The sequence below is a fragment of the Medicago sativa genome, chromosome 2 (assembly GCF_051527215.1).
Source record: "Medicago sativa cultivar Bolivia chromosome 2, Bolivia_mono, whole genome shotgun sequence".
Classification (NCBI taxonomy): domain Eukaryota; kingdom Viridiplantae; phylum Streptophyta; class Magnoliopsida; order Fabales; family Fabaceae; genus Medicago; species Medicago sativa.
The window spans coordinates 28,121,112-28,133,660 of NC_140750.1; the positions used below are offsets into that span (position 1 = coordinate 28,121,112).

The 12,549-nt window shown below is 39.6% G+C and overlaps 1 protein-coding gene across 1 annotated transcript; it reads right to left on the reverse strand.

The window, feature by feature from the left end:
• Positions 1 to 209: 209 nt before the first annotated feature.
• Positions 210 to 3,438, reverse strand: LOC146945983 (PKS-NRPS hybrid synthetase cheA-like). The gene is made up of 4 exons (XM_085748132.1): positions 2,843 to 3,438; positions 1,645 to 2,677; positions 1,154 to 1,258; positions 210 to 878 (listed from the first exon to the last, which is right to left on the reverse strand). Exons 1-4 carry the CDS (start codon positions 3,436 to 3,438, stop codon positions 210 to 212), a joined length of 2,403 nt encoding a protein of 800 aa, XP_085604258.1.
• Positions 3,439 to 12,549: the final 9,111 nt, after the last annotated feature.

A 12,549-nucleotide genomic window follows, 5' to 3' on the forward strand; every position in this document is an offset into this window, starting at 1 on the left:
TGTGGTTTTTATCATTTTTTTTTCAATAAATCATTATATATGTTTGTATAAAAGACAATTAACTTAAATATTATATCAAAAAATGATTATATATATATATATATATATATATATATATATATCATTATACCAAAAAAAGTTGAATTTATATCATTACACATTTCACCTAATGATATACATTTCAACTAAACTAATGATATATATCTAATCTATGGCGCCGAAAGATCAATGGGACTATCATCCACTTCAACCTTCACACCAGGAGCAGGACCAACACCAACCCTCTCATCGGGATCAAGATTTTCAACAACGTACAACTCTTCATCATCTTCTATGACCTCAACACCCGTCGCCCGACTTAGCTCATTATAATCTGCCATCCGGCCGACATGTCTATCAGGCCATGTGTCTGCATCCTCTCGATGGTATTGTCTCCATAGAGCGGAAGTGGGAGGAATCGGACAACCATCCTTCAATTTCAATGCCATAAAATGGTTGTCATTCACATATGCCAGACAGATCAATGGATCGATACTTGGAGGCGGCGGTGGACCACATAGAGGGAAAAAGGTTTCTGATTTCCCAATGGACAACACTACAACAGTTTGGTTGAATTTCTGTGCGATGAGGAACCCCATATTCGGCATTGTCATCCATTTATCCGGTGGTGCATTGCCAATACCGGAGTAGGATAGAGCGTCCAAGACCTCTTTATACCGCCTATCATCATTAATCATCCTCCGATAGCGGGCATTTTCTACACCGATAAGCTCTTTGTAAAGGTTGTACCGGACTAATACGTGATCATCAACAGTCAAGTTACGCAGGACCGCAACTGCTCGGAACCCACAATGGCCATCACCGGGTACATCCGTAACCTTTTCAATAAAGTCATGCACCAAATTGGGATTTGGTCTTTGTGTGGTATGCGGACTTCAACAGGTGATGGCCTCTTTGGATTTTTTGGGATTGGCTTAGGAGGAGTAGGAGACATGTTGCTTTTCCGTGCACTCTTTCTACTCGTCCCTGTTGACCGTGTATGTGAACCCTGTGTTTCTTGCTCTTAGGAGTCAACAATCTCCCATAGGGAAGGGGACCGCCTTGTCGATCGAATGCTTTGCTTATCTTTCTTTGGAGCTCCTTTGGTGGTGACCTTATTTGGCGGTGGACGCATACAAGTGGTTTCCGGTAAAACAAATTGCTGGAATTGTTCTTTCAAATGCACCTTCATGTTGTAATCGGCGTCCTTGAACCGGTCCTACAATGTGTAAAAAACTGTCATTATTGTTGTTGATGGAAAACAGTCAGAAACAAGTATCCTGTGACTATTACTGATGACTTCCGGATTATACAATCCGAAATACACTTGGTTATCCGGAATGTATAATTCGAAACTTCGCGATACACCCTTTGCATGAGCCTTAAATGCACTTGCATGGGGCGTAAATGCTACATTTCTGGATTACATAATCCGGAATCCGTCGATTGTATCCGGATTATATAATCCGGATTTCACCAGAACAGAATTTAGAAACAGAAATCCTGGGCAGAACATAAACAGAGACAGTTTTGGAAAAAAAATACCTGGAGAATATCCCATTATGGCAATAGAGAGATGTCTTCTTTTTTAAGCTTTGGGTCAACCTCGTACTCGAACCCCAACCTCTTCCAGTGGGTGTGAATTTCTTCCAAACGAATGGCGGTGCCGTTCTTGATCTTCAAAGCTAGCATACATGCACACGGTAACCCGTATGTGATCAAACTCAAACAACCACATCTTGATTTATCCGTACCAATTTCAAGTGCTTTATTGTACTCCACTACGAGATGATGCAAAGTTTCCCTTGAAATGTTCCGGATCAACCTAGACCACAACACCTTGTCTTTGAACCGATGTTCAAGCATGATAATGCTCGTCTGAAACGAAGCATGTATTGCGGTATGTTGCAACTCTAGCATGGCATGAACGGATTTCCAGTTTGTGCTCAAATCACCCATACTACTACTCAGATACTTTTTCAACCGAGCGTGTGCAGATTCAGCTCTGTTTGTTGTAGTATTTCCCATATGAAGGTTTTTGTCAACCCAAAACCTCACAAACTTCTCCTTAACCGGATCCAAAATTGTCTTTTCAACATAATCCAAAAACTTGGGAAATTTTGCGCATACAACTTTGAACCGGGTCCAATTATCAATATATGCTTCCTCTGTGTCGGAGTCCACAATATCCATCCATGCAGCCATCACAGTCTTCACTACCGAACCAGGCTTAATCGCTTGCCCATTCTTGCCTTTGAGATCCGTCACTTTGCAATCCACTTTACACTTTGCTCTCACATTTTGTCCAATGTGATATGAGCACAACAAAGTAGTAGCTTTAGGGAAAACCTTTTCCACAACTACTTTGGGATAGAGATCTTTGGAGTACAACATCTCACGACACCTCTCAAGAGCCCAATAAACATTGTCTTGCCTCTCAGACATCATATAGGCAAAAGCAATAGAGTATGTTTTCATGGTAGAGGTGTTACCGACAAATTCAAGCAATGGAAGACGATACTTGTTTGTCTTGTATGTGGAATCCAACACAAGAACCGTGGAGAACGTGTTAAACAACTTGATAGACTCTGGATGTGCCCAAAAAACATCACTGACTTCATCAGAATCATGATACTTCCTACAATGATAAACGTAACCATTATCAACCAAAAACTTCAAGAGATGTTGCATGTCATTCCTCGTACCCCTAATGGACCGCCTATACCTGTAAGTAGCATTTTAAAAGTGTTTGATGGTAGTTGAAGTGGTACGGTTCCTCTTCTTTAAGTTGGTAAGCATTTGCCTCGGAGGAACATTTGATTCCACCATCTCTACAAGGTGAACACGTTCATTTGGGTTTAGACGACCGGCGGTTTTATGACCTTTCAACACATCTGTCATGCCATGGTTGTGTTTACCATCACCAACTTTGAGGCTCCACTCACCACCAGTCAACAAGTAACCTCTCAGCCTAAACGGACACTCGCATTTAACCGAACCAGCTATTTCACGCCTACTTTTTCTCTTGTACTCGGTGTATGAACCTCCCCTTTCACATATCAAAGTAACAAATGTGTTTCTTCCGTTGCCACCGTTATCGGATTTACCAATAACAATGGAAAAACCAAGCTTCCTAGCTTTCTGTCGAACCCACTCCAACAAATCATTGCGTGTTGCAAACCTGTGTTTGGTGGTAAAATGTTCTCGCTGGTCAATACAAACAGCAACAACTGGAGGAATAGGAGGATGAGCATCCACTACTTTAGGGGGTGGTGGTGGGGGATTCTCGGATTTGGCATTTCCGGAATCATGCGCATCTTGAAGTAAAAGAAGCGGCAACATAACAGGAGGATCATTCTGAGGTAGATCATCATTTGGGGGATCAACAGGAACAACCATGACTGAAAACAGTGTGAAACAGAGTCAGAAAATGAACACAGTTTCTGCACTGGTACAGTCCGGAACACGAAATCCAGAGCACATGAATGCAGTCCGGATTACATATTCCAGAAAAGTACTGCATAAATCATACAACGTGATCAAAGCTTAATCGCCTAAAAATCGACTAGGGAAAGGTTTATATACACATTACCTTTGCATTCAGTCGAAAATGATGATGTTAACCCCCCTTGATGGGCAGATTGCTGCTCCAAAACTTGATTTCGCCCAAATGGAGGGTTTTTTAGAGGTGTAGGGAGTCTTTTTGATAAAGGTGGTCTGCTTCAGCTAGGTTCTGGCAAACTATATATACCCTAACCGTCCGGATTACATTTTACGGAATTAAACGTCTACTTTTCCCGCCTGGTTTGAACATAGGGAGTTTGAACACAGGGCGTGCGGATTTCCTCCTCCGGAGTGCAACCTTTATATCCGGATTATGTTTTCCGGATTGTATTTCACCTGACCAAACCAGACTTTCACAAGTCCCAATAGGCAGGGTGATTTTCAAACATTTCGGATTATATGATCCGGATTTTGTCCGGATAACATAGTCCGGATAAAGGGTATTTTGTTCAAAAAAATAGGGCGCGTGAGAAGGCCATAGGATGGGAAAAGTAATACTCTATCTCTAATTTCCACCATCTAACTATCCATATCCATCTACTGTCAAACACACATACTCTCATGCCCAAAGGTTGAGAATCAACATGACTAAAGTTGAACATAGAAAATCATTTTCAGAGAATGGTAAAAGATCTTCTCATATTGAAAAAAGACTTTAGGGAGGTCATGTTATTAATCTCCACCAATGAGAAAGGCATGAGTTCAACTCATTTCACTACCAAAATAATAATTAATATTTGTTATTTAAAACAAAATTTTTACATGTCATTGTTCACCCTAATATGTCCCCGTGAGTTTAACTCAGTTGGTAAGGACAATGCATAATATATGCAAGGTTCGGGGTTCGAACTCGGACACCACCAAAAAAAGTTCACCCTAATATATATAGTTTTTGTCCTCATTTTTTTTCATGTTGAATTTTGCTCACTTTTGAGTCACTTTTTATGATATGACCTATTCATTAACAACAATATAGAAGCGTTTATTAGATCACACAAAATATCTTCTTAAAAAAATATGTTTAATAAATATTGCCACATCTTTTTTTTTTGAAAAAGCTAAAATGATATATTTACACGAAACACAACGCCTTTTTAGCACAAGGTGTGCCAAAGAAGCGCTCAAGAAACAAACAATCTGTCAAAGTAGAAAAGCAGGCATTAGTCGATACCCAAACAAACTAACGGGTTCGATCGCCACTGCTGACAACTAGGGGTGGGAATAGGCCAGGCCGTCCGACAGGGGCCTACGGCCCAGCCTATTTAAGGCCTAGCCCGGCCTGGCCCGTTTAATAAAAAGGCTGGGCTCAAGCTTTTTGCAAAGCCTAGTTAGTTAAATAGGACAGGCTTAGGCTTGCAAAAAAGCCTATTAGACCCGTCAGGCCAACCTGTTTATATATAGTATTTTACATTTTTAACCCTGGTACATAAAAAGCAGTTAACCTTCAATATTGGGAAACGCAAACGCTTCTCAGAGATACATAAAAATTAACTCTGATACATAAAAAGCAATTAACCATCAATATTGGGAAACACAAACGCTTATCAGAGAAAGAGATACATAAAAAGACACAGCCATGATACATAAAAAGCAATTAACCCTAAATGAACTGAAACGCAAACGCCTCTCTCACAAAAGACACAACATAAGTCAAATTCTCACAACTTCTGCAGATTGAACAGTCGCCGAAAAACCTTAATCCCAAGCCATCACTAACCGATTCATCAGGTGAATGAAGTGTAAACTAATATCTTTTTCTTTTTGTGGTTTACTTTTTTCGTTAATGTAATCTAGCTCCTTGTCTTTGGCTAGTTAGTAGTTAGCTTTGCTTTTAATCTGTCTTTGACAGACATGATTTTTTCCACTTATTTATATAATATAATGGAGGCATGGACCACATGTTCAATATTGGGAGGCATTTTGATTCCAGAAATAGTTTTTTCCTTTATTAAACTAGTTTATGCGTATTGTACATTCTTAATGTTTATTGATTTTTGGACCACATGTTCAATAGTGTTTCTTTTACTTTTGTAGACTAGTAGTAGTGAGTAGTGATTAGTTTATGGGAAATGTTAACTTGTGCCCTTGGGGCATAAGTTAAGGAAGCAAATATAGAAATTTTTTCTTAAAAGTTGTGCATTCAATGCTTTGAAAGTTTCAAAAGTTATCATTTAAATATAAAATTTATTTGTTAATTCTATTTTAAGTTCCTTAACTTGTGCCCTCAGGGCACAAGTTGTTATACCCTAATTTTGGACCTAAAAATACTAATTCATTTCTTCTTTTCTTGTATTTCAAGTCATTTGATATGTCTCTGATCAATTGCACCTTTCTCTGCATTTTATTTCAATGTTATTCGCAAAATTCACATGCAAGGGTATTTTAGTCATTTCCTATGTCAAAATTACTTTCAGTCTTTTAAAAAATTTGTTTGAGTCTTTCCATTTGGTTAGAATAAGTATCTGTTTCATTCTATGTCAAAATCCATTTCAAAAATTGCATTTGAAGTCATTTTGAGTCAGTTTTGCCCCTAGGGGCATTTTAGTCTTTTCACGTGTTAAAACCCTGTTTAAATTCTAAAAATTGTCTCTGAGTCTTTTAATTTTGTCTGTATAAGTTCTTGCTTTAACGTCCTGTTAAAAATCCATTTTTTAAATTGCATTTGAGTCATTTTTAGTCGTTTTAGCCCTAGGGGCATTTTGGTCATTTCACACGAAATTTCGGCAGAGAGGTACTTTAAAGTACCTCATTTAGGCCATTGGTTCGTTTTAGTCCATTTTGTCAATTTTAATCGTTTCACTTTACGTTATTTGCCGGTTACCAATTTTAATTCATTTTATTTTATTTTTAAGTCCTAAATCTCTAAATTTGCATTTTAGTCCATTTTTTGTCCAAGTCATTAGTCCAGTACATGTGTCAGCCCCTCATTAGTCCAGGAGTTAGTTATGCCACGTGTCAGGTCCCAATTGGTCCAAAGGCTCAGTCAACAGGCCTATAAATACAGTCAATGCAGTCATTTTCTCTCACCAATCATTTTTTCTGCACAATCAGCAAAAAACAGATTCTATCTTTCTCTTTCCACTTTCCACAGATCAAACACCACAAAATCTCAGAAGATCACATGAATCTTCAAGAACACTCTTGAAAATTCATCATCTTCAATCTCCAGAAATCAACACAGCCGTTCAGAATCATCACACAAAAAACATCACAATCGTTCGTCCCAAGCTTCGAGAACGTTCAACAAGTTCTGGAAATCAACATCATCAAGATTCGGCACCACCGAACCCTAATATTCCAGATTTCCAGAAATTCGTTGGATACAACACGAATTCGAACCACAGTGAGCAAAAATCCGCGAAAAGGATTCGTCACAAGCCTCAACAACACCATAACAGCAATTTTCGAATCAGAGCAAGTGGTGGAGCGAAGGATAAGAGCTCGAATTCAAAGCAACAGAAAGGAATAGATCAGGAAGAAACAAGAACAAGAGGTAACGGTCCTAATCCTTCGTATCTCTTCCTTCCTTTTTGCGTTCGTTTAATAGGATTTTCGAGCTTCAAAAGCCTAGATCTGCATCGATCCACAACTCACTTTCGAAAACGAGTTTTAAAATTAAAGAGAATACAGAAAGACGAGTATAATGGTATAAAAAAGTTGTGGATCGGAGCAGATTTCATTCTCCGACGACGGCGCCGGAAGCTAACCGGCCGCCGCGTCGGAAAGTTGGAGAAGATGAAGATCTTGCTGCGTTTTTGAAGAGAGAGAGGAGAGAGTTTCTCTCTCTAAGTTAACCTTAGAGAGAGAAACGGTTGTGTAGTATGTACTTTTCCCTTTGCATTTCATATATATATGCCTGGCCAATCACACGCGCGCGCGTGTATCCTCATACTGTGCTCCCCTGCGTGCTGTGACGTTAGATCTAGGGTTTTGGCTCCCTGGATCAATCCAACGCGCCTGATGCGTTTGGATGATCCAGGATCCATTTCCCTTGGGCCTGGACATCTTTTCTTCACAGATTCTTCGTTTTTTGCCTATTTCTTGCTATGTGCACCACTGGATCTTGTGTTTTACGCCCCTTGCTCATTCAAAATTTCTTTAAAAATTCCAAATGAATTTCCATGAGTTCTTGATAACTTTCTTGATGCTTTTATAACATTTTTGCATAATAAAATTTGATAAAAAACATGTGTAGCTTTTTTTTACTATTCTTGTTGAAATTAGTGATTTTCTTGCACGTTTTTAGCCTAAAAACCCTTAAAAAATTCCTAAAAAATTCACATAGGCTTCTTGATATTTTTGTAGCATTTTGTGATAATTTTCACATGTTAAAATTGGTTTAAAAGTAAGGTGTTATTTTTCTTGCTATTTTTTGTCATATTTTGTGCTAAAAAATAAGTGAAACTTTGCTTGATTTCAATCCAAATTGCTTGATGAATTTTGGTGACCTATGCCACTTGATTCCATAGAAGTTTAGCCACTGTTTGTGCTTGATTTTACTGCATGTATGGGAATATTGATGGATTACTTAGTTTACAAGTTACTTGTGTAAATAAATAATGCAAATATGCTTGAAGTTTGTTTTAAAATGCCAAGTAAATCATGTTACTTTAATTCCCATTCCAAGACCTAATTCTAGACCCTAAAAAAATGTATTGGAATGTGAGAATTATAGGTCATATGGTTCTTGCATTCTATGAATAAATTTTAGACATATTTGCACTCATTTTGCCTTTATTTTCTATCCTTTACATTCTAGTGTTTCTCTTGCTTTATTTTCTTTGATATTGACATGTGCTACTAACTCCTTTCACTTCATGTTTCATCATTTCATAAGCATCTCCACTTCATCCCATATTCATCTCTAATTCTTTCTTACAATTTAATTTGTACCAAAGTTAGAATGTAAACACTTAGGAGCTTTTGTAATATTTTACTTCATGCAACTTTTAATTTCTTGGAAAAGAGGCCATAGAATGTATCTAGGGTATGATGTAAAGGACAATGGACTCTAATAATGTACACCGACACAAACACCGACACATGCACACATATCACTATATAGTTAGAATATGCATGTTTAGATGTATGTTTAGGATTGTATGTTTAGATGAATGCCTAGGACTTATACTTAGAAAAAACCCATTTTCCGAAAAAAAATATGAACAACTTCACCCAAATCTTTTTCACAATAAACCTTGGGGTCAAAACCCCATTGATTTTCCTTTTCATTTTCTTAATCAAAATTTCAATAAATTTTAATCATACTTAGACCATTTTGCAAATCACTAATTCCACCTCACTCTTTCTACAATCTTATGCCCTTGAGGCCTCTCTCTTATTCTTCAAAACTCCATTTTCAAACTTAAAATCAACCAACAAAAACAAAAACATTTTTGGAAGAGAACTACGGTGGATTTGATCCCTTAAACGGGTACGTAGGCAAGGAACAAAATTCCTTCAATTCAACTAAAATAAAAATCCAAAAACATTCTTCTCCCTCCAATTCTTCACTTAGAAACTCTTAGGTTTAAATAACATCTTTCAAAATAGCATTTAAAAATAAAGCGCGCGCGTAGAAATTAAAGACGGTTCCTATAGGTTACTATAGTCGTTATGGGTGCCTAACACCTTCCCGTAGCGAAAACAACTCCCGGACCTCGATTCTCAAGGGTTTTGCTTACTTTTTTCCCTTCCCAAGAAAAAATAAGATATCACCGGTTTAAAAGGTTCAAACGTAATCAATGTTTGACACCCGAAAACCAAGATAAAATAGCTGGCGACTCCGCTGGGGGGATTCGAGAATTACGCCTAGTCTTTATTTCCACGCTTGCGCTTGTATTTTTACTTGTTTCTTTTACTTGCTTTCCTATGTGAATAAATGTTTAATTTCTTGCAAACGTGTGGGGTGAGAATATCAAAAGTCCTGCACCCGGGCTGAGTGAACTTAGGATTTAGGAGGGATATAATCGACAATTCATTCCGGGGGTTGCCTCGTGTTTTGGATTATGCGATCAATCCCACATAGCTAAGGCATTTTGGAGGTGATGTTGTCGGCGCGTGTTGTCGCGTTTAGGCACTTTACTTCTAATTGTTCTATGACGCTATGAACCGTAGATAACCAAACCCATCCATGGCCATTTTTTAGGATGTAGTGCGGAGGCTAAACCGAGTGTTGTCTCGAGTTTTAGTCGTCACGCGATACTACACTCAAGTTAGACCTTCCACGTATAATCATGGAGCGAGTGTTGTCTCGTGACACCATGAGATACGTCGGAGAGGTTGCAACTTGGGAACCTTTTTAGAACCCGGTTACTATTATCTTAAAGCCCTAGATTCACCGGACACCGTGTCCACCCATGACTCCTCGACTTTGAACTTCAAACCCACCATGTTTTCTCCAAACTTGAACATAATCATGCATTCATGCATACATGCATACATGCATAAACTTTTTCCATGCATTGTTATCGAAGGGCTTAGACAAGTTGAATTTGTAAACATTGTAGGAATGAAGAGGACTAATTCCTACAAGTTCAAGGAAGTGGATTTGGCTAGTTTGAGAGATTTGGCACTCAAGATTGAGGATCCGACTGGTTTCCGACGTCGCTACGGGGCTTTACTTCCTATTCTCCATACTAATGTGGATGAGAAGCTTGTGCACACTCTAGTGCAATTCTATGATCCGAAGTATCAGTGCTTTACTTTCCCAGACTTTCAGTTGGTGCCTACTCTAGAGGCTTATTCTTCCTTGATGGGTCTTCTGAAGAAAGAGTTAGCTAAGGCTAAGAGGGAGATTGAAGAGAAAGATAGGTTGCTTATGAGAGACTCCAAGAGGGCTAGGAGTGCCCGTGACTTCTATGCACGATACTGTGACTATGAGTCTGAGTCTGAGGATGATGCTTCCACTTCCTATGCTTGAGGATTTCCATTTCCTGTTGTTATTTCTATTTTTTTATGTTGAAATGGTCTTGTAAAACTATATGTTGGTTGTTTGTTTCCCGTTTATGTTAATTGTTGTTTAGTAATGTTTACAAGTTTTTAATTTGTCTAAAACCCTTCGATAACACAAAAAAGAGTCTTTTGCATATGCATTAACACATTTCATGCATCATATGCATTCATTGGTCACAAAAAACTTCTCTCGTGCTCATTGCCTCCTGGTTTTGTCCGCCGCAGTCTGAAAAGTGGCTCGTACTCGCAAAGTGTATCAACCAGATAGAATTCACCAAACAAGATTTCACAAGAGAAGGATGATGGCTAATTTTGAAGAGGAAAATGCTCAGCTCCGTGCCGAATTGGCTGCTATGAAAGAAGACTTGGCTAAGGCTCATGACACTATGTCTGCTTTGCTGGCTGCACAAGAACAGCCAGCCACATCTGTCCCAGTTTCTACTGAAGCAATTCCGTCTATCCCATTATCTACTGTGGCTACTGATGCTCGTTTTGTTATGCCCAATGGGCGTCCTTATGGTCTCTCAGCTTACTATTCTCCTAATACTGCTGCTGGTGTCTCTGGTTTTGCTGGACAAGGACAGATTCCTGTGTCCACTGCTATGCCTCAGGTGACTACCGTTGTTACCGATCCTATTGTACACACTGTGCAACAGGTAATTGATGTCGATACTCCGCGTGGACAAGATCCCGCAATGGAAGCTATGAAGAGACAGTTAAGGGAGTTGGCTGGAGAACTCCGTGAGGTCAAGGCTAGCCGAGGAAACAATGGTGCTCCTGCTAAAGCTCGTGATCTATGCTTGGTATCCCGATTTGAGGTTCCTAAGAAATTCAAAGAACCAGAATTTGACAAATACAATGGGACTTCTTGCCCACATAACCATGTTATCCGGTATGTCCGAAAGATGGCTAACTACGCAGACAATGACGCACTGATGATCCACTGCTTTCAGAGTAGCTTGACAGATGATGCAGCAGATTGGTACACTAGTCTGAGCAAAGATAACATCCATACCTTTGAGGAACTCGCTGCTGCTTTTGAAGGTCAATATGAGTTCAACACCCGTCTGAAGCCAAACAGGGACTCTCTCAAAGCCCTATCTCAGAAATCAGATGAGACCTTCCGTGAATACGCTCAGAGGTGGAGAGGGGCAGCTGCCCGTGTTTCTCCTCGACTTGATGAGGAAGAATTAACGCAGACATTCCTGAAGACTCTGAAGAAGGAATATAAAGAGAGAATGATAGTCTCTGCTCCGAACAACTTCTCTGATATGGTTACAATGGGAACTCGCCTAGAGGAGGCCGTTCGAGATGGTATTATTGTCCTAGAGAAAGGTGAATCTTCAAACAGTGCACCAAAGAAGTACGGTAACGGTCATTACAAGAGGAAAGAATCTGACGTAGGAATGGTGTCTGGTAACCCATCTGCAGCTGCTACACAATTACCTCTGCCTTATCACTACATGTAATACTCTCAACACCCTTTCTTCCCACCATTTTATCAGCAATATCCTCTACCACCGGGTCAACCACCAATGCCCGTCAATGCCATCCCTCAGCAAGTGCAACAACAGCCTCCTGCTCAACAGCAACGACAGCAACAACAGGGTCCCCGTCCCAAACCTTCTTTTCCACCAATACTAATGCGGTATGGTGAACTGCTCCCAACTCTACTTGCTAAGGGACACTGCGTCACCAGACCAGGCAAGCCTCCGCCTAATCCGTTGCCTCCCAGGTTCCGTCAGGACCTAACATGTGAATTCCATCAGGGTGCTCAAGGCCATGATGTCGAAGGTTGCTTTTCTCTGAAATATATTGTGAAAGATCTGATAGAAAAAGGACATTTGACTTTTGAGAACAGTGTTCCTCATGTCCTTGACAATCCGCTTCCAAACCATGCTGCTGTTAACATGATTGAGGCCTTTGAAGGGGTTCCCGTTCCTCAAGAGGATCCCCTGTTGGATGTCCGCAATGTCGTTACCCCTTTGGTGC

Excerpts from the sequence above, each read along its gene's own strand:
- LOC146945983 (XM_085748132.1), bottom strand. The coding sequence starts at position 3,438 with ATGGTTGTTCCTGTTGATCCCCCAAATGATGATCTACCTCAGAATGAT. Across the intron at positions 2,678-2,842 it reads GAATCAAATGTTCCTCCGAG|GAAGTATCATGATTCTGATG; the intron begins GCAAATGCTTAC and ends TTATCATTGTAG. Across the intron at positions 879-1,153 it reads TGCGTCCACCGCCAAATAAG|GTTACGGATGTACCCGGTGA; the intron begins GTCACCACCAAA and ends TTTATTGAAAAG.